This window comes from Calidris pugnax, unplaced genomic scaffold (genome assembly GCF_001431845.1).
Source record: "Calidris pugnax isolate Ruff unplaced genomic scaffold, ASM143184v1 scaffold228, whole genome shotgun sequence".
Taxonomy (NCBI): Eukaryota; Metazoa; Chordata; class Aves; order Charadriiformes; family Scolopacidae; genus Calidris; species Calidris pugnax.
In genome coordinates, this window is record NW_015091017.1 from 378,198 (window position 1) to 406,030 (window position 27,833).

Below are 27,833 nucleotides of genomic sequence, written 5' to 3' on the forward strand. Positions count from 1 at the left end.
AGGCTTCTTCCTTCCTTCCCTTCTCCTTAACCTCGCGGCTGATATTTACTTTTCATTAAGAAAAACTTGCATTAAGTGTATTTACACATGAAAAGGTGTAGAGATGCCGTTTGTTCCTAGCGGTGAGTAATTAGCCTGGATTCATGAAAAGCATCAGTAAGTCAAACCAGAGAGCCGAGAGGAATCGAACACACTTCATATTTCCAATCGATCCCGGCGCACGGAGCTTCCCTAAATAAGCTGTGCTGCCTTACTTTGGAAGTGCCTGGAGAGCCCTCCTGCTCATTTGTGACCGTCCTGCTAATTGTGACCGTCCTGCTGATTAGTGACCGTCTGAACCGCTCCTGTCCCTATCTGCTGGGAGCTTTAGCAAGGTCCCTTCATGCCAGCCAAACTAGGAATGCAGATTTAACTGTATTTAAAAGAAATCCACCGCTCCCCAATCAAAGCACTTCAATCCCCACCTGGACCTTCGTTGCCTTTTTTTTCTTTTTAAATTTCCCCCCCTCTTTGTTTTTTTTTTTTTTTTTTGAAACTGGAGTGAAATTATCAGAGGAGGAGGACAAAAATCTCCCTCCCCGGCTGCCTTTAAAGCGCAGGGAGGCAGCTGGAGCCTTTGGGATCCTCCAGCTGCAGTGGAACAAACAGGAGCGTATGTTCCCCCCCCGCCGAGCTCAGCCAGAGTCCTTCCCCTCCGCCTCTTCTCAGGAGAAAAAAGTCGAAAATGGAGACTTTGGGTATAAATGTTCACACACAGCCATAGAGTTACATAACATGAAACATTTTACATAGTTTGAGGTGAGCATCTGTTTTTTTGTTTTTTTTTAGACTTTTTAAACATCAGGAGTGCAAGTTTAACGTACTCATTGCTTCTTTAACACTGAAAATATTATGGATTTCTTTTTTTTTTTTTAAAAAAAACTTAAAAATAAAAAATACTGCACCACTCCATAAACAATGTTTCCATTAAGTAGCTTGGAAAATTAGGCTTTATGTCAACATTTGTAAAAATTAGAATCTGATGTAGGTCCCCTACAATTTTAAAATAGGTTACTTATCTGATTGGAATTTTTGATGGCATGTAGGTATTATACTTCACATTCTTTGTACGGCAGCTGCTGACACTTGCACTGTCCGTAGCCATTGATGATGATGAAGGGTCCTTCGTGGGTGGGTTCGTACTCGTTATAGGGTCCTTGGTCTGACATATTTGCCATGTGCAGCCGGGTTTGGGATCGGAGCTGCCTGTGGTTTTGAATCATTGAGCACTGCCTAATTCTTCTTAATGTGGGAGGGCAGCACTTCCTGGAGATGAAGACTATAAAAATGATAAAAAAGAAAGAAAACAATAAAGCCATTGTTCCTGTAATTACCCTCTGAGTGAAGATGGCATTGTTTGGCTCGGGGAACTGTTCTTCGGTGGTAACGACCATGCCTGCCGTCGTTGGAATCTCTTTGTCTCCCATATGGAAATGAGAAGAGCTGATTCTTTTCGTGGACTCGGTGGTGGGATCTGGGGAGGTGGTAGCCACGGGCGTGACAACAGTCGATAAATTCCAGCAAAGCTGAAAACCATAGACGGCGTCCAGGATATCCTCTCCCTGGGTGTGGTCGGGGCTGTGGCAGAGGATGGAGTGCTCCCACCGACCTTGGAAGCCACTCAACCATGTGGCCAAGGCGCAGATCTTTGGGCTGCATTCCCACAGATTGCCCGAGAGGCCCACGGTGGTGAGGGATCGCAGCGAGCTCAGGATCTTGGAATCCAACGTGGTGAGCTTGTTGTTATCCATCAGGAGGGTTTTAAGGTTAGGCATAGTTTCAAAGACTGTTAGGTCGATGGCTTTGATTTCGTTCCCAGTCAAATCGAGCTTTTCTAAGGTGCCCCAGGTCCACTCCATCCCACACGTCAAGTTGCTGATTTTGTTCCACTGCAAGAAGAGGGTGTGCAGGCTGCTCAGCCGGAGGAAGTGAGCAAAATTAATCTTCGTCAGCTGGTTGTGCTCTAGGTGAAGCTCCCTCAGCTTGATTAATCCCGCAAATCCGTTGCGAGCCAAACTTCGCAAGCGGTTTGTGCTCAAATCCAGGAACTCCAGGCTACGACAGTCCCAGAACAGACGGACCGGGATGGTCCGCAGGGAGTTGGATCGCAAGTGCAAGGTCTGGAGCTTGCGAAGGCCGTAGAAGAGCTCAGGGTGCAGAGAGGATAACTGATTAAAAGAGAGGTCCAAATTCTGCAGGTTAAGCAGCTGGCTAAAAGTTGTGTTTGGCAAATGAAAGATTTTGTTGGAACTTAAGACTAATTCCTTAAGTTTATACAGTCCTTGAAAAGAATCTTCTCTGACTGTTGCAATTTGATTATGATCTAAGTGAAGCCAAGTAAGTTGACTGAAGCTTGCAAATTGATCCCTTTCAAGTTCAGAAATAGAATTGTGCCTCAGTGACAAACCTAGCGAGCCCTTTTCAGTGGTGTTTGGCACTGAGTGAAACCCCTGAGAGTCACAGTAAAAGAGCAGCTTCTCACAGCGACATTTTGGTGGACAAGCCATGCCCAAGGCAGGCAGCATTTTTAAAACCATACTCATTGCATATAGTGCTGCCAGCATACGAGCCCCTAATGGCCACTTGAAATGTAAGCCTGCAGAATATAATTTAGGAAAACAACAAGATAGGATAGCCTTATCAGTACACTTTGAACATCACGGTGGAAGATTTCACTGCAGATAACATTTGCCATGCAATTTCCGACAAGCTCATTCTAAATGCAAGAAACAACTTACTACGAAACACACAATTACTTGGATATTACACTTAAGGACGAGCCTTTAGCTCCGTTACAGAGGGTTACGGTGGCACGATCGGAAAACAGTTGTGGGATTTTTATTTTTTTTTTTATATAAGGTTCAGTGCAGAAAATATTGCTTTAGCACCTAAGGGCTGCTGTAAAGCACAGCCGGTCATTCATTACCCAAGGTAGAGAGAAACGCAGGAACTTACCCATTCTTTTGAGTACATTGGAGGTTGCATTCAGTCGTAGTTTGAGACTCAACGCCGTGAGTCTGTGGAAAGGCTCTAACGTTAGGTAGCCTTTGAATAATTTACCGGGTTCAGCGTCCTCTGGTATTAGTGCAAAATTGAATCCACGGCGCTCTCTTGGAATATTCCTTTTGAAATCACTGCCTTGATCTCCTCTGCCAGGGCTGCAGTTTTTTAAATCGACGCTTAATACAAGTTTTTCGTCCTCGGAGGCTGCTCAGCTGTTTAATTGAAGCTCACGTTTTCTTTTCCCGCAGCTGTGGCTTCCTTTAGTCCTAACTTGTTGATGGCAGATGGGTGGCTTATTGCTGAGAGAAGCTCCTGTAGTAGCATGAGTGCATTTACTGAAAAGCTTTTCAGGGAAGCGGTACAAGAATGGGTTTGCTTATGCGCTGCGACCACACAGGGCTCTATATAGACTGACGTCACCTGGTGACGTGCCTTTTGTTTGGGTTTTCCAGAAGCTTTGCTGGTTTCAAGCATTGTGCTGCATACTGTGATCGTGTTAAAGACCACTGATAGAGGGGAAGGAGGTGGGGGGGGGGGGGGAGAAAAAAAAAAAAAAGAAAAACCAATGGGAGGAAAAAAAAAATCCCAAACCCAAACCGCCCGCCTCCCCCGCGATCTGCCGAGGTGCCTTTTGTTTGGGTTTTCCAGAAGCTTTGCTGGTTTCAAGCATTGTGCTGCATACTGTGATCGTGTTAAAGACCACTGATAGAGGGGAAGGAGGTGGGGGGGGGGTGGGGAAGAAAAAAAAAAAAGATAAATCAATGGTAGGAGTCCTTCGTCCCCGCGATAGAAGGGATGGGAGAGACTCATCCCACCCCGCTCCCCCCTCCTGCATCCTGGATCCCGCTGGCGTGAGGAGCGGCGCAGGGCTGCGGGTGGAAGTGCCTCAGCTGCTGCCCGGCTTCTCTTAAACATCACTGCACAAAAGGAACTTTAAATCACAAAATATACACAGTTTGAATCGAGGGTGCCCGTGGGACACGCCGGCTCTTCACGGAGGTGGCAGGGGTTTGGTGGCTTAAAGCCCCCCGTGCCGCCCCTGGTCCCCGTGGAAGCGGTGGAGGTTGGGGTGGCAAAGTCCAGCACCCGGCCCGGGGGCCACAGGCAGGAGCCAACCTGTCAAGCCAGGAGAAATTTCTGGAAAAAAGCAAAGCTTGAGCTACAGCACAGGAAGAATTTAATTGGGATCCAGCTTGACAGCATGCAGTTATGAAACTAGGGGAAAAAAAAATAAATCTATTTTTTTCCCCCTCAAACGGTGGCTTTTGTACTTGCTTTTTCTTGGAGCCTGGAGTGCAGGAGAGGAAGTCGGGAGGGTGGCATTTAGCATCGGGGCTCCCAGCAGTTTGAGGGCTTCCTTGTGGTCAGCCATTACATTCCTGTGCTGTTTGCCCCCTGTGAAAGGGGGACACACTACTCCCACCAGCATCTCCCCGGGGGGTAGGTCCATAGCAGTGATCTGGGGTGCTTTAGGGTTGCAGAAATTGGCATTTTCAGAACTGGTGACCCCACAAAGCTGCCCGTGCTGCGAGAGCCCAGCCGGTCTCTGGCTGCCCGGCGTGGAGGAGGCAAATGTGCTGTCGTGGCTGCTTGTTTTAAAAGTTCATTGCCCTTTTGTCTGGAGCAAACTCTCCTCTGGGACAGCAGGTAAATGAACAGGCTTGATTTAAAATTCCTTTCTGGTTTCAGTGAGGATTTTTGCCTGCGTGTGCAGGAAAGCCCTCAGAGCAGCTGCTCTGGCCTTGACTCGATGTGGATGAGGCAGGGGGGTGCTAGCATCCTGCTCCGAGAAACTTGAATAAGCTTTTTTATTTTCACCTTGAAATATAAAGCAATAAGGTAGAAGGAGGCACTTGAAAATGTTTGCTCTGTAGCAACGAAGTATCACTTACAGCCTCAAGATACGGGATGAGCTCAGGATAACTTCCCACGCTGATTGATGGAGGAAGATGAGGAATTGTGTCAAAAGAAGATTTTGAAAATAAAATGGCTATTTACCTTTGTTATTAAGCTCGGTTCCCTAGTTTAAATAAGTCCCCCTAAGACTTGCTGTTTTCTGTGTGCTTTGCCCTATGCTGTCCCGTGGCGTAATTGTAACACTGACTGCGGTGCTGCTTCTGCGCTGGCCTGTCCTGCCCAGAGCAGACTGAGGGGAAGTGCTAAATGGAAAGTAAAGGGATGGGGAAGGTGAACTCTTTAAAAAAAAAACCTCAAACCCACCTGAAAAATAAAGGAAAATAAAAAAAAACCCACCCTCAACCCATCAGGAAAGTAACTACCTTTAATGATAAAGCGATTTAGGAAATCTTAAATTGCTCTGCCATAGCAAATATTTTCACATTTGCTTTAGAGTGAAAAAAAATACATACAAAGAAATTACATAAACCTATTTAAAGAGTTCCTTCACATTTAGTGTTCCCTGTATGAAGAGTACAGAAGCTGAGATGAAGCCATAGCTGGCAGCTCCCTGATGGCACCGCTGCCCCGAGGTGGTACCTGTGGCTGTGCTTCCCAGAGCAGCTCCGCTGGCCCACAGTCCTCATTGCAAGTGGGGATTTGAATTTTAATAACATTTCAACACAATAACGTAACATAACATTTAAAAACAACATTCCAAAGGGTGTCATTCATAAAATGACAACCTCCATAAGGTCAAATGTTACTCCTTTCCTGTGCTCCCTCTTGTCGCCGTTACCAGGGAGCCTGAAATTAGGTATCTTTTGGAAACGTTTTGCTTTTTTGCATCAGTATCTGTTGGGAGGTTCCTCCCACGTGAAGATTGTGTAATTTGGCACAGAGATGAAGAGTTAATGTTCAAACATGGTTAAGTTGCTTCCTTTCTGAAGCTCTCCGTTCTTTGGCCCGGAACCAAACAAGGGCTATTTAGCACCTTGCCAGCAAGTTTCCTGTTTGGGAAACTGTTAACGCGAACTTTTCTTAGTGAAACATGTTTTTATGTTCACTTGTGGTGAAATACCAGATCTTACTGAAAGCCTGCATCTGATTCTCTTAAGCCTGGAACTTTTTGGAAATATCCACGTTGCTCCTTGGGAGCTGCCTGGGGTGTGGAGATGCAACAGGCTGGGATGAAACCCCAGCTGCCCACAAAACTCTTGCAGTTGTGCTTCTCCTGAGACTTCAAACTCCTCGTGTGCCAAGGAGAACCACGTTCAAGTGCCACCTGGGGACTTCTGCCAGAACCGGTGCCTCCAAGTCATGGCCTGAATCCTCAGGAGCCACAGGGAGAGGGGAGATGGCATGTCCCCCTGGGGAACAGTCATGCTGGGACCAAATCACCCTCTGGGGGCTTCTCCCTTACCCCGCTCCTCCAGCAGCAAAAGAACTGGTTTTCCTGCTAAGCCTACGCACTGGGAAAGTAGAATTGCACCCCGAGGCTGGTGTTGTCATTTAGTTAGGCTGACATCTTGTGGAAGCCTTCCTAGTGTATTAAGAACAACAAATAAGCTAATTTTACTCCATGTCGACGCGGGCTGCGTGACTTTGTCGTGCCGTGGGCTGGGAGGCTGGCAAAGCCCGGAGGGGTGAGCGGGGCTGGGGCACCCAGGACTGGCAGCCACACGTGTGGCACCGTGCGAACAGGCAGTTCCTCCTCCTGCCTGAGGAAACCAGTGCCTTCATGTTTGCTGGACGTTAGCACCTCTGGAATGACAGGGGTATCTGCTGCTTATTTGCTAGCGGATCGCCTTGGTGCGGGGTGAGCAGGGCTGTGAGGGGAGGGAGGTGAGCACAGACGTGTGGCTGTAGCGTTGTCGTGTGTGTCCTGTCACTTGGGTGGGCTTCCGTGGGGCTGTGAGCCCCATGAACCCACAGGGGAAAAAGGCACGTCCAAGGTGATGCATCATCAACAGACATCTCCAGCTCTTCAGGCTGGCTCCAGAGCTCTTTCAGGACGGGACAGGGCACCATAGCTTGGGTGGCATGGGCTTCCTGAGAGCAAAGAGCACGTGTACTGTGGCATAGTGTGGTGGCTGTCACCTCCCTGTCAGGCAGCTCTCTGCTCCTGGCCCTGGTTGCACATTTGAATTCCTCTTTGCAGCAGGATGAGCCAGCCTTCCCCTCTCTTTGGGCATCAAGGGGATGTTGGGCATGTAGGGGATGGGGCGTTGGGGTGGGAGCAGACATCTTTATTCTGATCCAGGTTCCTGCTGAGCCCTAGACCCTGCCGTGCAGCCCCCGAGCTTTGGTGGTCTATGGGGTCACCATGGGAGAGGCCTTCCTGCGACAAACCAGCGTGTGGTCCTGCTTCCTCCACCACCAGACCTCAAAAAATGAAAACAGCGCTGAAATTTGTGCATGTCCCACTTGGCTGCTCACCCTTCCCGGGCTGGAATGAGCACTATTATATCTGGGGTTCGTTTGCAGCCCTTGTATCGTGGTAATCACAGAATCACAGAATCTTCTAGGTTGGAAGGGACCTTAAAGATCATCTTGTCCAACCGTCAACCTCACTGACAAAAATAGACACCCACACAACAAACAAAAAGCATCACCATCACTAAACCAGACCTCCCAGCACTACATCAACCCGTCTTTTGAACACCTCCAGGGATGGGGCCTCAACCCCCTCCCTGGGCAGCCCATTCCAATGCCTGATAACCCTTTCAGTGACAAAATTTTTCCTAATATCCAGCCTGAACCTCCCCTGGTGCAACTTGAGGCCATTTCCTCTTGTCCTGTCGCCTGTGACTTGAGAGAAGAGACCGACCCCCACCTCTATCTGGAGGGGTAATGGAGGGTTCAGGCTTAACCCGAACCAGTGATGAACTATTGAGATTAGCCACGCAAGGTTTTGATATTTAGTTATAAAAACATGGCTCAGAGTAAGAGGTAACACTACAAGGCTTCAAGGCAGCATTCCTGCTTTGTTCCCCTTATGAATCAGTCGGGGTCAGTTTTTAGCATCCATAGTTGTAGGAAAAACTTGGTTTGGGTTTTTTTTGTCGGTTTTAATTCAGATGGCAGCCCTGCAAAAGGGAGGGCTTTGTGACAGAGATGGCAATGCCACTTGCCTCCCCGTGTACAAATGCCCTGTCTTTGCTTTAAGCAATTAAAAGCAGACCCAGTGGGGACAGTGGGTGAGCTGGAACAGCAGGGACACGGCAGCGATGGCTTGTGTCGCTTTCCAAAGAGGAGGAATGGTGGTGGAAGAGCAGGGATTACGGAGGGTGGGGGCAACGAGCAATTTTTAACACCAATTCTAGCCTCTTTGACGAAGATCTGATTTGATTTAAAGTAAATTTGCACTGTGGCTAAATTTATGATGCGTGATGCTGGGCAGAGCCGTGGTGTCACACTGCAAAACGACCGACCTGGTCCCCACACTGAATCCCTTACCGGCTTCCTGACGGCAGAGCTGCTCCTTCCCTCAGCAGAGGTTTGTGCCCAGTATCTAAAAGCCCTATTAGTAATCTGAATATTCAGGAATTGCTATTGTGAGTCCTTCTAATCCCATGCATAAGAGCAGCTGATGGCTGGGCTGGGTGGTGCTGCCCGGTCATTAGTTGGCTTCTCAGTGAAAATTTAGAAATAAGGACCATTTTTGTAATAGTAAGAATAACCAGTTATGGGAACAAATTATCCAGAGGTGGTAAACTGTCACTTGTAGCCTTTAAAACAGGATTTACTGCTTTAGGGAGAGAGAGACTTGCTCAAGCAGGACTTGTTCAACTGTAGGGGAGAACTGATGGGTAAAATTCGTGGTGTTTGGGTGTGTGGGAGCCTGGGCAAAGTGACTGCTGTGGTCAAGGGTGGTCTTCAGTGATTTTATGTGCCCTGGAGGGTCTATGCAGCTGCAGGTTCAACTGGTCTGCTGTCCCACTGGCTGTCCCCACTTGGACCTAACAGGGTGTAGTTGGTCCCACATGTTTTATGTTTCATTTTATCCAAAAAACGTCAAGAAACTTCATATGGGCAAAACTTGACATCCTCGTCTCCGGGCCAAGCCCTTGGTTGGAATTGGCTGTGAGGGTTTAACGATGACAGGGTCCTTCCCCGTAGCTGCAGAGGGGCTGGTGTTGGTCGTGTTCCTCCTGTCCTGCCTAAATCACCCCAGCTAAATTAGCAGAGCGTTTCATGGGGCGACCTTCAGAAGGAAATGGTGTTAGTACTTTTGACGGGCTTCTGCACTAAAATTTGTGAATGCCAACAAGGTGGAAATAAACTGGAGCTGCCTTGCTAAAATCTAATGGGTTTAGATTATACAGCTCTTTCTGTGCTGATACGTGGTGTAGCTTAATAGGAATGGATCAACACTGCCAGTGGTGCTCAGGCTCTAATGTATGCATTGCGTGCTTCGCGGGGCGTTTTACGTAGGCCTGGCTGTGCTCTGGTCTCATGAATGGCATGTCCATTATTGTCCATTATGCTGTCCCTTTCCCATCATCCAGAAGGCATCTGGTCCTCGTGCTCTGAGGCTCTTCTGGGCGGTGAAGCCGGGGCCGGCAAAGTGGAAGCGATGGGTGGACTCGCTTCAAAATCTCCTCCTGCTTCGCGTTAAAATGGTCATGTAGGGGCACCCAGGGAGAAGTAAAATGGCATTTCTTGGAACAGCTGAACGTTTGGCTTTCTACATAATAGATGAGTATATATCTTAGATCCAAAGATATTCCTGGAAAAAAACAAAACACCCATGTGCACGGGGGGTGCCATGGGTTTGGTAAAATGGTCACGGTGCAGTGGTGTGAGAGCGTCAGAGAGTGCAGGCAGCTGAATACAGGTTTATGGCTCAGGGCAGGCTTTTAGTTTGTGCAGATTTCTGATTTTCAGGTGAAAGTCTCTTTTCTCAAGTCACAGGCGACAGGACGAGAGGAAATGGCCTCAAGTTACACCAGGGGAGGTTCAGGCTGGATATTAGGAACAATTTTTTCCCTGAAAGGGTTCTCAGCCATTGGAATGGGCTGCCCAGGGAGGGGGTTGAGGCCCCATCCCTGGAGGTGTTCAAAAGACAGGTTGATGTAGTGCTGGGAGGTCTGGTTTAGTGATGATGCTCCTTGTTTGTTGTGTGGGTGTCTATTTTTGTCAGTGAGGTTGACGGTTGGACAAGATGATCTTTAAGGTCCCTTCCAACCTAGAAGATTCTGTGATTCTGTGATCTCCCATCCCCACCTTGGGACAAAGCCATCGCGCTCAACCCACACTGACCGGGACTTGCAGCACAACTGCCTCTCAGTTTGCATGTCCACCACGCGTGGGAACAGCAAACTAACTGCTCAATAAATAAGTAGCTTTAATTTTCACTTTATTTGGAGACTTCAGCTTGGCTTTTTTTGAGTGTGGAGTGAAGAAGGGGCCGACGTTGGGTCTGCCCCGGGCTGCGGCGCCGTCAGAACAACCTCCTGGTTTTAATTTCCATCACTTTTCAGTTGCCGTTTGTGATGAGAATCAAATTACTTGATCAGGGAGGTGACAAATCTTCAATAATTCATTAAACTTAATGACTTTACAACATCCTAATTCTTTCTCCCCCCCTGATTTTGTTTAATTTTTATTTCTGCTGTGGAGTGGACTCCATGTTTTAGATTAAAGGTTGCTCGTCCAGGTATTTCGAAGCAGGCTGTCACCTGGAGAATTGATAACTGGCGTACCCTCATTTTAGTGCTGCTAAATGGCTTTTCTTCTCAACAGGATAATTATATTGATCGTGGCTTAGAACTTCAGAAATTGGATTGTGGTTGCATAAAGTGTATTTCAAAACTCCAATATAAGCCGTATTATACAGAGAAAGACCTCCCAGCAAACCCAGACCACCGCTATTGGTCTAACACTCCCAGTTTGCTACAAATTAGGGTCTTTTTGACCCAATGTCTGCTTAAAAAGAGAAAAGCTGCCGCTGTTGCTTGGCCCCTCGCCCTCCCTGTAGCAACAGGGCTCACGTGAAACTTGCCATATTGAGCCTTGGCGAAATCCAGCTCTCGGCGGGTGGGCCTGGCTACTTAATTGAAATGTTGGATTTCAGCCCTGACAAATGTTTCCTAAGGATTTTACCTTTAAAAAAATAATTGCTTTTTGGCTTTCGACTGACCGCTCGAGAGCAGCCTTCTGTGCTGTGAAGGTGTGTGAGGGAGCGCTGTCGCATCGGAGGCACAGCCCTGTGGGCTTCTACTGTGCATAAGCACTTAGGAAATAATAAAAGCAGTCAACAATGTACTTGAAATAAATAATGCTGGTTTTACTTTGAGCCCCCTGGGTACCTATTTACCTCTTTGTCTCTTGTTTTTCAGGCTGGACGCAAAGAAAGGAGTGATGCGCTGAACTCTGCCATTGATAAAATGACCAAAAAGACCAGGGACTTACGCAGACAGGTAATTCATATCTAAAGTTGATACTTGTTGAGACAAATAAGTGCATTTCTCTGTGTTTGCCCTCTTGGAAATGTGGTATCTGTTGATTTGTTTCCTGTGGGCAGTGGGCTTGTTGCTTGTTTTTAGTGAACTGAAGGCTAGAAGCTCCCAGTACCTGGTTTGCAGGAAAATATGGGGTGGAAACGTGATCCCCTGTTAACTGTGTACTAAAGATGTTGGGTTCTTAATCATCCTTGTGGCAAGAGAGATTTCTTAAAAAAAAAACCAAAAAATCAACACCCATTTTATAGATTTTGAACATAAGCAGGTACGTTTCTGATGGTATTCATCTCAGCCTATTTGCTTTGAAGACTGTATTCATGTAACATCAACCTCATCTGTTTGGTTTTTAAAGCAATATATTCCCCTTCTCAAGTAAATGCGGGGATGGATCAAGTTTGTTGCAAAAATGTTTTCATTCTAGTAGAAAAATAAGAAAGTTAAATCAGCATGTTGTTTAATCAGCTGAGGGAAAGCAGCAAATTTACTCAGACAAAACCAATATGAACTGCTAAATCAATATTTGTGGCCAAACTGGTGGCTTGAACTTATATAACTAATCCCGTTTTTTAAGGAGATTTAATTTAAATTGAAGCAAAAAGTGTATAGACAAGACTTAGCGCGGGGAAAGCCTTGGTCACACAAAGGAAAAAGGGATCAACGAGCAAAGTACTTGAAGCTTTCTGTATTAGTACAGTAAAAGGAAACAGCAGTGGAACACTACTGGAAAATAACTCATTCTTTTGTCTTTATCTCAGCTCCGCAAAGCTGTTATGGACCATGTATCCGACTCTTTTCTGGAAACAAATGTTCCACTTTTGGTATTGATTGAAGCTGCCAAGAACGGGAACGAGAAAGAAGTTAAAGAATATGCCCAGGTTTTCCGCGAACATGCCAACAAACTGATTGAGGTAAGACAGTACAAATTAAAATGAAATTATCGCTCGTTAAATGAAGGCAAGACGAGGCAAACCACATTTTTCAGTTCTGTCAAATTTTACAGAATTTGTAATAAATTTCCTTTTAAAATTTTAATGAATTTAAATGCAATTTAATTTAATGTTTAAATAATTACAAATGTAAGCTTACCAAAAAGCAGCAGCTACTGTTACACAGCCCATGTAGTTTCAGATATTATACGGAGGGAGTACGTTACGCTGTTACCTTTGCTTGATTTGTTACTTGGAGCTGGTGATGTGGAATAAGGGAGACCAAGGCTCTCCTGACATACAGTTTGACCCGTTGCTTGAAGCCTGGAGGTTTTTTATTTGCAGTAAAATACCAGTGAATATAAATAGGCCTTTAACATGAAGACTCTTAGACTGAAAACCTGCTTGTGCGTGTGTAAAGAGCAAACAACAAACAAACAACAAACCCAAAATGACAACAAAACCTATCCCTGCCATCTTCTCCTAATAAAACCCCAGAGACTCTCCAACTGGTCTTACTGGAGACTAAAGCTAATCTGTGGGAAGATCAGCTTAAATGGGCCCAACCTGTCTTAACTAAAATGCATTGAAGGTCATTAGTCTGCAATTAAAGTTAATAGTTTTCCATCAGGTAGTGCATTTACAAAGAGCAATGTAAGTTCCTACCCTGTGTTCATGGATACATCTTGGTAACCTCCTTCTCTTCCATTGTTGTCACATAGAATCATAGAATCATAGAATGGTTTGGGTTGGAAGGGCCCTCCAAGACCACCCAGTGCCACCCCCTGCCCTGGGCAGGGACACCTCCCACCACACCAGGTTGCTCCAAGCCCCCTCCAACCTGCCCTTGAACCCCTCCAGGGATGGGGCAGCCACAGCTTCTCTAGGCAACCTGGGCCAGGCTCTCACCACCCTCCCACCAAACAAGTTCTTCCCCACATCTCAGCTCCATCTCCCCTCTTTCAGGGTCAACCCCTTCCCCCTCCTCCTAGGGCTCCCCTCCCTGATCCAGAGTCCCTCCCCATCTCTCCTGGAGCCCCTTGAGGGACTGGAAAGGGCTCTAAGGTCTCCCCGGAGCCTTCTCTTCTCCAGGCTGAACCCCCCAACTCTCTCAGCCCCCCCTCCCAGCAGAGGGGCTCCAGCCCTCCCAGCATCTCCGGGGCCTCCTCTGGACCTTCTCCCAACAGCTCCATGTCCTTCCTGTGCTGAGGCCTCCAGAGCTGGACGTGGTGCTCCAGGTGAGGTCTCCCCAGACAGAGCAGAGGGACACAGTCCCCTCCCTTGCCACGCTGCTGGGGCTGCATGAGAACGTTGTGCCTGTTGCTACTAAATGGCAAAGAATAAACATCTACAGGTATTGTTGAGGAAACCTGCCACTGGGAATGAACTTCAGAAACTCCTTCTGTGTGCTCCAGGATGCTCTGAGGCACCGGCTGGGTCCTGGGCTCGGCCCCAGCAGCTGCTGGGGAACCCCCAGCCCCTGGTGAATGGGATATTACTCTCTTAGTACCACTGTTTGGTCACACTCAGAGTCCCTGCGTCTTCTAGGCTCATCGGGGATACTCTCACACCATTTGGCAGATTTAAGTTACTCAATAAGACTTACTGAACATCAGTACAAGTAGTTGCTTACTCTTGCTCAATCTGTTTTTCTCACTTTTTTAAAGCCTTAGGGGCTCCGCGTGTGGTGAGTAACTGCCCCATAGCGTGGGGTGCATGGAGTTAGTCCAGCTCTCCAGAGTGCCTGGCTGAGCAGTGAAAATGTTTCATTCTCTGAAGGTATCCATTCTGCTCTTTTGGCCTGCTGCTTCCTGGTGTAAATGCTGTTGTCGTATAGTTTCAAAGTTATTTTATCCGAAATTTTAAGTAACTAATGTTGTTTGGCAAAGCAGCGGGCGGAAGGCGGTGCTGCTGTGCCCTGCCTTGGCAGCTGGACACAGCCCTTCCACCAGCAGCTCTGGGGACGCTTTGAAGCAGGTTTTCTCTAGAGCCTGCCCTCCTGGTGCAGCTTCATCCATCTAGAAAATTATTTTTAGGGCTCGTTTACGGGAGACGTTGACAGGGACAAGGATAGCAGTGCCTCTCCTGCCATAGCTCCGCTCTTCAGTGGGTGCGTGGTGTCCACACACAGAATCCCAGAATCACAGAATCTTCTAGGTTGGAAGGGACCTTAAAGATCATCTTGTCCAACCGTCAACCCAACTTTGACAAAAATAGACACCTGCACAACTAACAAAAAGCAACACCATCACTAAACCAGACCTCCCAGCACTACATCAACCCGTCTTTTGAACACCTCCAGGGATGGGGCCTCAACCACCTCCCTGGGCAGCCCATTCCAATGGCTGAGAACCCTTTCAGTGAAAAAATTTGTCCTAATATCCAGCCTGAACCTCCCCTGGTGTAACTTGAGGCCATTTCCTCTGGTCCTGTCACCTGTGACTTGAGAGAAGAGACCGACCCCCACCTCTCTACACCCTCCTTTCAGGGAGTTGGAGAGAGCAGTAAGGTCTCCCCTCAGCCTCCTCTTCTCCAGGCTGAATAACCCCAGCTCCCTCAGCCTCTCCTCATAAGACTTGTGCTCCAGACCCCTCACCATCTTTGTCGCCCTTCTCTGGACCTGCTCCAGCACCTCAATGTCTTTTTTATGGTAGGGGGCCCAAAACTGGACACAGTACTCAAGGTGGGGCCTCACCAGTGCCCAGTACAGGGGGACAATCACCTCTCGGGCCCTACTCGCCACACTGTTCCTGACACAGGCCAGGATGCTGGTGGCCTTCTTGGCCACCTGGGCACACTGCTGGCTGATGTTCAGCCGACAGGCGACCAACACCCCCAGGTCCTTTTCTGCCAGGCAGCTCCAGCCACTCTGCCCCCAGCCTGTAGCGCTGCAGGGGGTTGGTGTGACCCAAGGGCAGGACTTGGCACTTGGCCTTGTTGAACCTCATCCCGTTGGTCTCGGCCCATCGATCCAGCCTGTCGAGATCTCTCTGCAGAGCCTCTCTACCCTCCAGCAGATCAACACTGCCACCCAGCTTGGTGTCGTCTGGAGTTTATCAGCCCAATTATGAAGGAATAATCACGCTGCTCCATCTGGGAGCTTCTCTCCCACCCTTCCCAGGTGAGCCCTTGGGAACGTGCCTGGCTCTGGAAGCAGTGGGGGGCTGTCCTCCCTGGCACGGGAGAGCCCTTCGCGCTGACCTCACCTTGTCTGCAAAATGCCACGCTGCAAATGAGTTTTACAGACCCTCTGTGCGTTCCCCAGGCTGTCTTCTGAGAACAACTGTTCCCCTGAAAGCATGCATTAAACAATATTTCTGACTGGCATCAAAAGGTTCTGCTAAAATGATACGCTGCTGCAGCAGCTTTTTGAAGGCTTGCTTATTGCTTCTGCTGTCTAAAAGGTAACTCCAGTTATAGAGTAGCATGATCTAGATGGCTTATAAACCTCTTCCAGGAATGTAGATGGATTAATATATGTGCTTAGGTTGGACAGAAGGGGAATAGTCCTCCTGCAGAGCCCTTTGTCAGGAGGGGACAGCGAGTCACTGCGGAGTCGTACACGATGCCAAATTCTCTGTGAAGGAAGAGGGGTCGGGGTGGGTTGTACTTACAATTGCTCTGCTGGAATGGAGAAGGATGTTGGCAACTTCCCACATGATTCTGCTCTCGGGCAGAAAACTCGGCTGCAGGTATCTGGAAAAACACTAAACGTTTGTGTAAGAGCAGAAGAGAAGATGTTCCACTTGGGGAGATGAGAAGTGATTGCTTCCACCTGCTTTCAGCAGAAGATAAGTGCCGGGAGTTTATCCTAACTACCCTCGGAAACGCTGCTGATGACTCCAGACATCAAAATGTGACAAAACAGCCGCAGTGCAGAATGGGGCTGTGTTGTGTATCACGCCGTGATTGACGGCTCCTGTGTTTGAGATGAAGAAGAGAAGGTCTCCTTTCCTCTCAAGCTGAGCCATGGGAGGAAACGCACGAAGAGATCGCTCTGCACCGGGTGACTCAGAAGATCCCTGTCTGAATTAGTGCCAGGTTTTACACCTTGGGTTTAGTACCCCAGGTCCTGTGACCTGGAGGAGTCAGTGCTGCTCTCCTGGTCAACCAGCCACTAGAGGGGACTGTGATATATATATATATTTTATATTTTTTTTGGACACTAAACTGTTGCAGGCGTTGGCCAGACAGGAGCGGTGGCGATGCTGGTTCTGCCCTGGGTTAGTGTGGGGAGTTCTCGCTCCTGCAGTGCAGAGGTGTTTATGAGCCCTCCAAGAAGCCACAGAGAGAGGCAAGCACATGATTTGGCTAATTTTATTTTGGAATGTTCCCTTCTTGGCAGCAGAGCGCTGTCTGCTTTCTGGTTCCTAAAGTCCAGGCAGCCAAATTTGACCAAAAGGTGCCATAACCACAACAATCTGATTTGCCTGCTGGGTCTGTGTGTTCTAGAGAAACCCCACCAAAGCCGTGTCCCAGAGGGCTTCTGTCTCATCTGTTTCTCATGTAGTGAAATACTAACCCCCTTATCCCACCTTTTGAAAACGGGGAAACAGTAAAATAGTAAAATGAGACTTGTCTCAGTTGAATAATACGTTTCAAAGATAGCTTTCAAAATTGCTCTCTCCTAACAGCCCATTAACTACCTAGCGCTCTGCCTGCACTTTGTTAAAGGAGTTTAATTCAGGAATTGAGAAGCCAATTGAAATGCAGCACACAGGCAGAACAGAAGAGACAGCATTTCGGGAACCAGCGCAAGAGAAAGTTCAATTCAGTTGTGAACTATGAAAATCTCCCCCATTTACTGATTGTCAAGTAGGTGGTTGGATTCCGGTGGTTTTACGACGCTGGCTACAGTAGCCTTGGCTCTCCAGTCTGTGACTTGGCTCTTGAGGAGAGGCAGCTTGGCATTGGCATCCTTAGATGTAACGTTCCTCCCTAGAAACTAGGCTGTCCTGCAGCTCCGTGCTGGTTTTCCAATGATGTCACTTAGCACCACGCTGACTTTTTTTGTTCCTCCCGCTCTTTGAAGTGTGTTTTTGCACCAGTTGCCTTTGTCCCACTCCCCGCGGGCCCCGCGGTGGCACTTCTGGCTATTCTCCGATAAGTGAACAAGCCATCAAGGTTCAAAAGAAATGTTTTGCTACACTATTGAATGCGTTAGGGAAAAAAAAATAAAAATTAGACTGTCTGTTTGTCACTGGTTTATTCAATGTGGTTTTAATGGAAAAAGTTTTTCAGAAATCAGGTAGCTGAAAGGTAGATGAGGGCAGAGCCTGGGTAAGAGCTTACAATAGCTGTTTGCTTGCTTGAAGAATATTTTGGAAAGGGAGAGTTTGTATCTTCTTAAAAACAGTGAATAATCCTTTCTTGTAGGAATGAGTCCAGTTCCCCTGTGTCAAATGTTTTTCTCCAATTTTATTTTATAAGTCTCTTCTTGGAGAAACTTTGGTAAGGCCAGGGAGGCGAAAGCTCTCAGTGACATTTCATAAGCATCAATGTTTTTCCAATTGCTTTAATTTATCTAAAAAGACCGCTCTGTGCCTTTTTTTAATGCGCTGGGTTGGATCCTGCATATGGAGAGATGATTTTCTCATCTTCAGTGAAAACCCAGGAACAGATGCAGACTGCAAATTTATTTGCTTGGAAAGAATCACATTTGGGCACTTAGAGCTCCATAAGCTGTCTGTAGCCTCTCGGGCTGACATTTCTCCCCGGCTGTTGCCCTGCCTGTCTCGCCCTCATGTCCTGGAGTAATTCTTCAGACTTCAGTTTAAAAATAGCCCTCTCCAGCAGCCCAAAGCCTTGCACGCTTGCAATATTTTTCTTGCAATTTATCCTAATACTCGCAGCCTATATGTTCTTCGGAGAGCTGAACAGCTGCAGGTTTTTTACATGTGAAAAGCTTTTTAAAAAAAAAAAAAACAAACCACAAACATCTGAAGTGTAATCTGAGTAAAACAGCCTGGGTTTAAAGTAATGGCTGGTTTTTGGACTTCAGACACAGCAAAGGTTGGGAAAAACTGAGGCTTACCTGCCCTCTGGTCATGAACCATAACTCACCTGGGCGTAGCTGGTTGTCTCTGTGATTAAGGTGTGCAATTAGTGTTTGGGCATCTTAGACATTTATTAAAAATGAAGCGTGGAATCAAAGTATCCAGCAGACCTAGAAATAAATCTGATCCCACAAGATTATCCCTTGTGTTTATCAGTCAGCTGATTTCCAAAGTTTACATGAAGTTTATCAAACTAGCATCTTTGGGGGTGGGGCTGGGCTGGCTTTGCTCATTCTTTAAATATTCTTTTTTTCTTTGCCACCAAAGGGATCTGTCCGAACTGAAAGACAGAGGTGATGTGTGTCGGGTGAAAAGTGCACCCGGAATGCACTCAGAATGTTTTTCTGAATCTTTGATGGGTATATTAATGTCTCGAAAATGGGCATTTTCCAGGCTGGGGTCATTATCAGTCAGTGTGGTGTCTCAGCACCTGTTTCCCTAATTTTCAGGGGTAGGGAGGGGGAATTTGCAAACTCAAGTTTGTCTTTGACTTGCTTTTCTTTTGAAGGTAATTGTGTATTACAAGAGAAATGGCCTTGCACTGTGGTCTGGAGAAGAGAGGCAGAGTTAGTGCAACTCAGGACTAATTTCCCATTTTTAGATGGAGAGCAAAATGTCTCTTCCAAAGAACAAGCACGGTTTCTGTAATTTGTCTATGGATAACCTTGGCAGCAATTTAAAACAAATGTCTTCAGTAAATGACCAGTAGAACTCTAATGTGCCCTCTAAAGTGTGACACTTCAAGAACCGATGCACTTTCCTTGTAAGTTCATTTTATTAGTCAACTAATTCATAAATAAATTAAATTCTACCCGTAGAACATGATTTCCTTACATTTATAATCAGTAAAGTGGGAAAGCCTCAGCAGAAGAAGAAGTTCTTCCATTTTCCAGCAAACAGGATATACAAATTTAATACATCATGCATAAGTAAAGGCAAGTGACCTTTTAATAGGATAACTTTTGTTCTTGTAAGGTTTTTTTTGAGGCCAATCTGCTAATGCTACACCAAATTATGTATGAAAGGGTCTGTAGAGTGCTGGTAGGGATGAAAAATCATGTCGGGAGAGACTTCAGGGTAATGTTTCTCTCCAGATTTCGTTGTGAGTACGGCTGGGAGAGGCAGGGTAACCAGCAACCCCACGGTGGCACTGGTGGGAGGGATGGAGTGATTGGAGATGAATTTGAACCCTCCCATATCTGGGCAGTGATCGGGGTGTTTGGAGACGTTCTTGTGTTTGAAAACCCTCTGGTTACCAGCTGCTGCCTGGAGGAGAGGCTTTTCTGCCATCCCTTTTCCATGGGGCAGTCTGATTGTGTGGGGCTTGGGCTTCAAATGCTTGAGCCAAGGGCAGGGTGTGGAAGTTGGAGCTGAATGAGGTTAGCGTTCAGAAAATTGTATTAATGTCCTTTTATCCCACTAGAACCAGCTCTGTATTTACTCTGTTCCTCTCTCCTTTGGAAACAGAAGTGTTTGAGGAAGGGAAAATCTGTAAAAGAGAGCAGTTGAGTGTAGGTGCTGTTGACATGATGTCTTCAGAGACAGGTAAAAAGCAAGAGAGTCCTGACCTATTTTATTTGCCAGATATTTGAGTCTTAATTCCAACAGCATTTTAAAGTGGTTTTTGTAGATACAGCACAAATGTTTTAATTCTTGATATATAACTAAAAGCCTCAATGCATGTCTGGATTTTCGTCATCTTAGTCATTAGCGATATTGGAATATTAGTCATGTAGTGTCAGCCAGGAGTTGCCTGAAGTCTGTGTCGAGCTCGTTCCTCTTACTGTTTTGTTACTTCTTCAAGAGCATAATGTACTTATAATTACCATTAAACTTCCCCTGAACAGTTGCCTGAATTGCCCAAAACTGGTTTAAACAGCTAATAACAGGCACCAAGCTGGAAGTCTTCAGTAAGACCGTGACACAGCCCGCTCTGAGGGATAAGCAAAGCGAGGTAGGGAAGAATGATGATTTCCACTTTGATAAACATAGAGGCTTTTTTGGATAGTTATTCAGGTACTATCCAAATATCACTACTGTAAGCACCTTTATTTTAAAGGAAAACATTTTGTGTCGCTAAGAAGCATCCAAGATGAGGATTTGCTTTGGAAGTTTTAGCTGCAGATTGGATCTCCTTTCCGTAGCGGCGGTGTGATTCCTGTCATGGTAGCTCACCCCGACTTGTGTAACTAATGTGTTTCGTGCTTATAACAACATTTTATGGCTTTCGCTTGTTTGTCTGAGGAAGGAATAGTTCCTGTGCCAATAGTTACATCTGCTGCTACAGCTGCGGCTCCGAGGGGCACGGTGCCCACGTAGCACACTGCTCTTCCTTCACCAGCTCGGCGGCAAGGCTCAGCTCCCAGTCTGGGAGTGAAGGCATTCCCCTGCTCCAGCCACTTAAATATGTGCATATGTTTTATGCTATAGATGTATTAGTGCCCTTTGAACTCCTCTCCCCCTTTCTTTGATTGAAAAACCTGGTGGCGAGAGAGAGGAGTGCTCTCCCGCCCGCGCTCGCCCGGTGAAGGGAGCCCAGTTCGGTTTGTCACGATGCACAGACTCTGGATTTGCCCAACTGTGTGACAAATTCCCCTTCTTCAGGAAAGCTTGACAGCCCGGGGGGTTGGGCTGTGTTGGAGAAGGACATTTCCTTGAACAGAGCCTTGGTGGGACAGCTCTGCCTGGAATGGCAGCAGGGAGCTGGAGACAGGGCGTTTAGGTTGAGAGCCAAAGGCAAAGCTGTGTTCTTAAACTAGATTTTTAGACACAAAGGCACTGCTTGAAAAGTGCAAGTTTCGAGATTTGATCCCGAAAGAAAGGGGGTTACCCATGGAAATAGGAACCATTTCCCTCAGTATTAAAGGGAGCAGAAAATACGCGATACTTTGTCTCTGATCCCCTTCCTCTCTCAGTCCATTCCCAGCCTCTTGACATAAAAAACCCCAAATCCCCATTTCTCTTTGTCTAAAACTTTTGAAACAAAAATGCAAACATTTTGCTTGCCAGTTTTGTTCCATCTAGCTGCAGTGTCCCCTCCGTGTGTTTATAACCAGCCTTGAAATTAAAATTGCTTTCATCTTCTGCGTGAGGTTGCAGAGCTCTGGAAATAGCAGTTATCTCCATTTTAGTCCATCCTTCCCCCTCGCTGCTTTACATCTGGAGTTTTTTCTGTGCGCGGCTTGTTTTATTTAAAGACTTTTACTATTTTAAGTTAATACATTGGGATTCTGTTGCCCACAACAATCTCTTGCAGGGTACCTTCAGTGGAGCTGCAGCCACTTGCAACTACTTAAGTCATATAAAATCACCGAGCGGTTGACAGCACGACTCCTGGTGACTTGCTCCAGAGTCCCTGTGGATTTGATCCGAAGTCTTCCTGCCATCCCCATTAAAGTGACACTGTTTTGCGTAATTCCTAATTAGCTATGCCTCTGCCAAAGGAGTGAGCTGATAGGATTATAGCTATCATGCACATTTCTCCCTCGTGCAGTACCTGTTAGGGCTGGACATTAAAATGCTCCCATTTGTCTTGAATATTAAGTGTAGTGTAGGAGTGAATTAATAAATGTATGGACTTATTGAATAATAAACGTCTTTTTTTTCGAGGGATGGAAATTACATAATTGACACATCCCTTCTGAGAGTCCTCAGTTGCTACTTAGTTTTGCCAGAACAGTCGTTTCTGCAGATAAATTGATTTCATGGGCTTTGACCATCATGAAGCAAATCTGGACTCTTTTCCTAATACGGGGGAGGAAGAAATGAGATGTGCTGTATTTGAATTTTGTGAGAATATCAGATACACTTCTCTTTAGCAGGTCCTCAAGAGGAAAATGTTGAATGGCTGCCTGTCCATTCTGGGGTTTTTTTGGCCTTTAAAGCGGGCGATTTTAAGCTGCTAAGTGGGAATTTGCATTCCCAGAGAAACTGTAAAACCAAAAGTAAAAAATGGAACAAGCAGCTGAGGTTTTGAAGTTTAATTGGAAATTGAAATGCCAGGAACACCTTTGAAAAGCTTTGCTTCCCTGTTGCTGGGATTCCAAAAGTATCTGTTAGAAGTGGACATGGTTTTTTTGTTTTGGTGTAAGGGTTTGCGACCGTCACTTCCAAGAGGTCACTGGTTAATGTTAAACTGAAAAGTTAAGTTTTCCAATTGTAAGGCTGTCTGAAAACTCTTACTTCTGCAATGCTATTTTTACAACTGCAGTTTCAAATGAGAATAGTCAAGACTCTTAGAATTCAATTAGTGTATGTTTGTCTCCTGCATAACGATATATAATCCCTATTTAGAACAATGCCGTGTGGCAGCTCTGACAATTGTAAATTATGCAAGAATAAACCCATTACAGAGCCTTCTTTGCGTTATAGCACTGCAGGATGATTGCAGGCAGCACCCATTGAGGGGAGCTTTGCCTTCCTGAGTCCCTGGAAGAGCTGTCCTAAAACATGACCTTTAAAACAAGAGGAGAAACTCAGTGTTGCTTCTCGCGACGACTTTAATCCAAACTTTCCGTGGCGGCCTTTGAAATCCTTGCAAAAAGCAGATGTAATAATTTAAAAATTATAGTTCCTTTTTTTTTTCTCTTACTGAAAGAGCAATTTGTCAGTCCTCTAATAAACAGTTCCATGTAAAATAACCCCTCTGCCTAAGCTGGGCTGGCAGTGCCAAGAGAAAGTTTAACAAGTACAAAGCTGGAGCAGAGTTTCTCGATTATTTCCAATGGTATAATTTAAGAAGCTTGACCCCGAGCTCGTGTAGTTGAGGCTCTTGTAGTCTTTGAATTGCTGGAAGACACGGCTCCTTAGTCATTATCTGAACAAATTTCAAGTTACAAAAAAAAAAAAAGAAAAAAACCATCAAAAATATATTTCAGGTGACAAAGGTAAAAGCTGCCTATTGTCAGAGGAGGCAGTTGTCTACAGCGGCTGCCAACACAAACACAGCCTGACAAATTGTCACTAATGGAGGAAAGAACTGCTTTAGAAATGTCAAAGATTTTTTCCTGATTTAAAATTAGTAAATTCTGAAGAATCAAAATAACTAGAATTTGAGTTGGACTCGCTCTGTGACAGATGGTACAGTTTTATTTTTATTTTTTTTAAATTGGAATTATACCTTTCCTGTTAATAACGTATTCCCGATTGACCCCGAGCGGCGCCCACCTCTGGAAGGAATCAGGAGATGCCTCCTCCAAAGGCATCGTCTCATCTCTCACTGTTCTGATGCCATCCTTAGTACCCATCAGATTGGAGTTAGAAAACTGAGCAGTGCATGAACCCCGCTGTCCAGATGGGTTGGTTCAGCTTTGAGTCTTGCTCGGCACCGGTTCATTAGCTCAGATTGTGGAAATTATTAGGCCTTTGCTCTTCTCTCATTTGTCACGGGAGGTAGATTTAAGCTCCAACATCAGCAGCTGCGTTGGGCCCCTCCTGCTTTTTGGGATAAGGAGGTGGCTCTGGGAGATGGCTCTTTGCTCCATGAACTGGGAGATCCTCGCTAGTGCGTCAAAAAAACCGCTTTAAAATTGGTCTGTCAGTGCTGCACGAGGTCTCTGAACCCCATCAGCCTCGCTTCTCTCTATCTCCATCCCCTCTGTATTTTTAACTTTTTTTCAAGAGATTGCTCGTTATGGCTGATTACATTATTTGCAACTTTTTTGTCTCCTTTGCTGCCTGTGCCAGTGGTGCTTATGTAAAGGGGCTTGATGATGTTGAATGGTGAGAAGGAACAAATGCAGCGGGAATTCAATTGCTATTTTGCTCTCAAGCACAAGTGTTCTTTCTAAATCAAGTCTGACCACTTACCATGTCAGTCAGCCGCCTTGTTGGAGACACACACACAGAGAAACTATTTCATTTACATTGAAGGGGAATTTTTGTTTGCTTGAGGTGCTTCATTTTATTTGAAAGATTCAGAATTGTACAAGATTTCCAAGTGCTCTGCGTGCTCTAAATCAAATTTGGTGGTAGCTGATCTTTAGCTCGGCTGCAAAATCCTAGGTATTACGTGCACCTGTTAAATAACTGGCCAGTGGTACCCCCCATCCGCTCTGAAGAGGGGGAGTTTGAAGGTTTTTTGGTCAGATATCACATGGGAGTTATTGATGATGGCTGCTTTCAGATAGTTTTAAAATTAAATTTCTTAATCATACAACCATCCACCTCTGCTGGCACATGCAGTCTTAGACTTCATGCTATAGAGCACCTGGTAATTAATGACAATTTAAAACACCTCGTTGCAGTGTCATTTACAACGTGATTAATCTGGGTGACACAGCTCTTCTTAATTTTCCGATTTGAAGAGGTTTGTGACTGTTTTCCGATAGTTTGACGGGGCTTCCCAGGGGTGCAGCATAAATCCTGGATTGCTGTGGATTTAGGGCTGTGTCCTGCAGCTCCAAAGTCATCTCCAGTGCTGCCCCATCCCGACGGCCACCAAATAGTTTGCTGGGAAGTTTGTGTGCTGATCTGGCAGTGATGCTAACCCACCGTGGGGAGTAGCTTGCTTTTGGATACGGGGCCTGAAGTGAAGTGTTGAGATTTGGAGCCGCGGCGGTGGGATGGGACGTGGCAGCCACCGGTCGGGTTGTCCTGAGCTGCCAAAGCCCCTCAGTCAGGGAAGCACACACGCTCCTTTCACGGAGGTTGGCAGCCCCGGGGCCAGGCGATTTCTAAAGAAGAATTGCCATCAGTGAGGTATTCAGAAGAAAAATGACTGTTCAAAAATAAATGACTGTGCAAAAAAAGCAAAAATTTCATCGTCCCGTGGCGGGGACGCTCAATTATCAACTTCTTTGCCTCTCTGTGTTCAGACAGAGCGGGGTTTCTCTGCGCTTGATTCATCACACTTGGCTTGAGAGAGAGCACAACATCTCCAGATATCGGAGAGGCTGATTTTGTAGTGCTTCAATGTCGCTTTTATTCAGCCCCTACTCAATAGAGCTTTGTGTTCTCCTCGCTCCTAGAGATTGTAACTGCTGCTGCGGAGGCAGGAACGACCTGAAAATATGGACCATAAAAAATATTGGCAAACTGGCGTTTCTCAAAAATATGACCTGTGCTTAAAACAACAGCAAAATCTTTATTTGACTTTTAAATCGTGGCATCTTATTGTCTTTTGATATTCTTTTTTTTGAGCCTCTAAACAAAAGCATAATATACTCCAGCTCGCTGTGAACGAGGGATGTAAAACAGGGCAAATTCTACAGGAAAAAACCCACCCCTATGTTCAACCTCAACTCCCTTTTTGCCGGGGCGTTACGGAGGTGCAGGGGTGGGGTGGTGGTGCCGAGAGGAGCTGTGCTGGAGCTGCAGGAAACGTGGTGAGAGGAAGGAGGGAGGAAAGACCCTAAGTGTGAGCTGCACCACCTCCCAACAAGATGGAGACCAACTCCACCTCTTAACTCGTAGCTCTCGTCTACGAAGACTAGTGGAAAACAAAATCGAAGAGTAGGCACTAATATTCCTGAAAGCTGGCAGTTTTCCATGCCTTGCTGATGCTGCGTAGTCTTTCTCTCAACTGCAGCTTGTTTTCATCCAAATATATGCTGTTGCATCTGTTTTCTTGGTGGGTCGGTGTTGGAAACAGACCCTTCTTCTTGACGGCGCACGGTTTTGTGTCCTCTGTGACTTGATGTGGAGCTGGAGGGAGGAAGAGGCTGCGTGCTTTGCAGTGGGGACTTGCTTTTTGGTCTCCCAAAGTTAATAATGGGGCTGATGAAAAACACCATTCAACGTACCGGCGTGTGGTTGACGGTTTGTGGGACAGTAATGTATTCTGTGTGGGAACATCTGTCAGCAGGGAAGGGTTTGGGGAGGGGGAAAAGCACATGCTATCGCTGCACATACCACTTCAAAATGACTCGTATACCAAAGCACAGGATAGATTAATTAAAGGGAGAATGGAATTTCCCCAGCTTACAGAGAAAAGAGTGCGGAGCTCTCTGGTTCCCTGGTGTTACTGAGCATCTTCTGGCCCGTGACGGTGCTTTTAGAGCACATTTACTGGGGGGTTTGGGAGGTTGCTCTGTCTCCAAAAGGACAGCACTCGGTGTTCATCTCGGTTCACTCCGTGCTATTTTTACAGCTTTCTGTGTTCAAATGGCTCAGAATAACATGCTTGTCATTCACCTGTCAACCAAGAAGTGTAACTTACTTCAGACTTCCTTCCCCTGAGAGTAGCTCCGATATGAGGAATATCTTCAATTACCCAAAAATTCTGTGCTGTCCCCTTCCTGCGTGCTCTTGAAAGGCAGGGGTTTCCAAAAGGTCCTCTGTTTCGAGATGACCTACTTAAGGATGCTGCTGTGCAGAAGGTCCAGGTTTTGGAGTAAAGTTTTAGCATCATGAGATGCTGTTCAGATTTTGGAGAACCGCGGCTGGATCTCGAAGATCACCTGAACCAGCAAGTGGTTTTATTCAAGGAATCGTGGCAGGAATGGAGGGCTGGAGGAAGATCTTTCCCTAGGTAGATGTCCATCGAGTGGTTTAAGCCAATACCTGTCTCCTGTCGCTGAGATTCACTCTGTGCAACCCCAGCAAAACACCTCGAGCTTCACACCACCACCACACCGCTTGCGGAGGTGAATGGCTTGATGGGCCTCCCAACTCTTTTGTGTTGACACACTGCAGGGTATGAATGTTTCAAGAAAAAGGGAGCATCCCTACGCTTACGGACGTCAGAGGACTTTATCCTCAGGTGCATGGGAGCTGAGTTGGTTTTTTTAATTGTGTGATTGCTGCTGTCTCACTCGAGTGGGAATGGGCTTTTAGCTGTAACTTCAAGTGCTGCCAGTGATGCTCTTGCACGTTTTACTGGAGAGAGCTTAACCCAGTCGGTGGTAACAGCCATCTGTCCGTCTTGTTTGAATAACTATGGTTTTAGCATCTCATGTGTTATGATTTTATGGCTAGAGATGAACAGATGTCATTCGCGGCTTCAAAACTGGTTAGCACTGAAGGAATGTCCATGCTTTTTATTTCATGGTGGTCGCTGTTGGGGGCAGGTAAAAAGTTTCCTCTGAAATAAAACGGAATTCTAACAGTTGTGGTTTTTTCTCCCGTCTCTGACACAGGTTGCCAACTTGGCCTGTTCCATCTCAAACAACGAAGAAGGTGTGAAATTGGTCCGTATGTCGGCCAGCCAGCTGGAAGCCCTCTGTCCCCAGGTAACGAGGAGCGTAAGAACGTGAGACATACCACATGAGACATACAACACGAGACATACAACATGAGACATACAACATGAGACATACCACATGAGACATACCACATGAGACATACCCTGACCACTTAGAATCATAGAATCATAGAATGGTCCAGGCCAGAAGGGACCTCCAAAGGTCATCTAGTCCGACCCCCCCCCAGTCAGCAGGGACACCCCCAACTAGACCAGGTTGCCCAGGGCCTCGTCGAGCCTCACCTTGAATATCTCCAGGGATGGG

The 27,833-nt window shown here is 46.3% G+C and overlaps 2 protein-coding genes across 4 annotated transcripts in view; one reads left to right on the forward strand and one right to left on the reverse strand.

Annotated features, from left to right (window-relative positions):
• The window catches only part of CTNNA1 (catenin alpha 1), a 174,976-nt gene that overhangs the window by 94,195 nt on the left and 52,948 nt on the right, over positions 1-27,833 (forward strand). The window contains exons 8-10 of the mRNA XM_014955789.1: positions 11,283-11,363; positions 12,161-12,313; positions 27,465-27,557. Of these exons, the coding sequence (XP_014811275.1) occupies positions 11,283-11,363; positions 12,161-12,313; positions 27,465-27,557 (327 nt within the window). The remainder of the gene's footprint in view (positions 1-11,282; positions 11,364-12,160; positions 12,314-27,464; positions 27,558-27,833) is intronic.
• LRRTM2 (leucine rich repeat transmembrane neuronal 2) lies at positions 7-3,468 on the reverse strand. 3 transcript variants are annotated; one of them, XM_014955790.1, is made up of 2 exons: positions 2,995-3,468; positions 7-2,635 (listed from the first exon to the last, which is right to left on the reverse strand). In XM_014955790.1, the coding sequence occupies exons 1-2, from the start codon at positions 2,996-2,998 to the stop codon at positions 1,089-1,091; spliced, it is 1,551 nt and encodes a 516-aa protein (XP_014811276.1). In that variant the 5' UTR covers positions 2,999-3,468; the 3' UTR covers positions 7-1,088. The 3 variants fall into 3 exon arrangements, with proteins under 3 accessions (XP_014811276.1, XP_014811278.1, XP_014811277.1); XM_014955792.1 differs by having other exon boundaries at positions 7-2,186; positions 2,995-3,466; XM_014955791.1 differs by having other exon boundaries at positions 7-2,207; positions 2,995-3,465.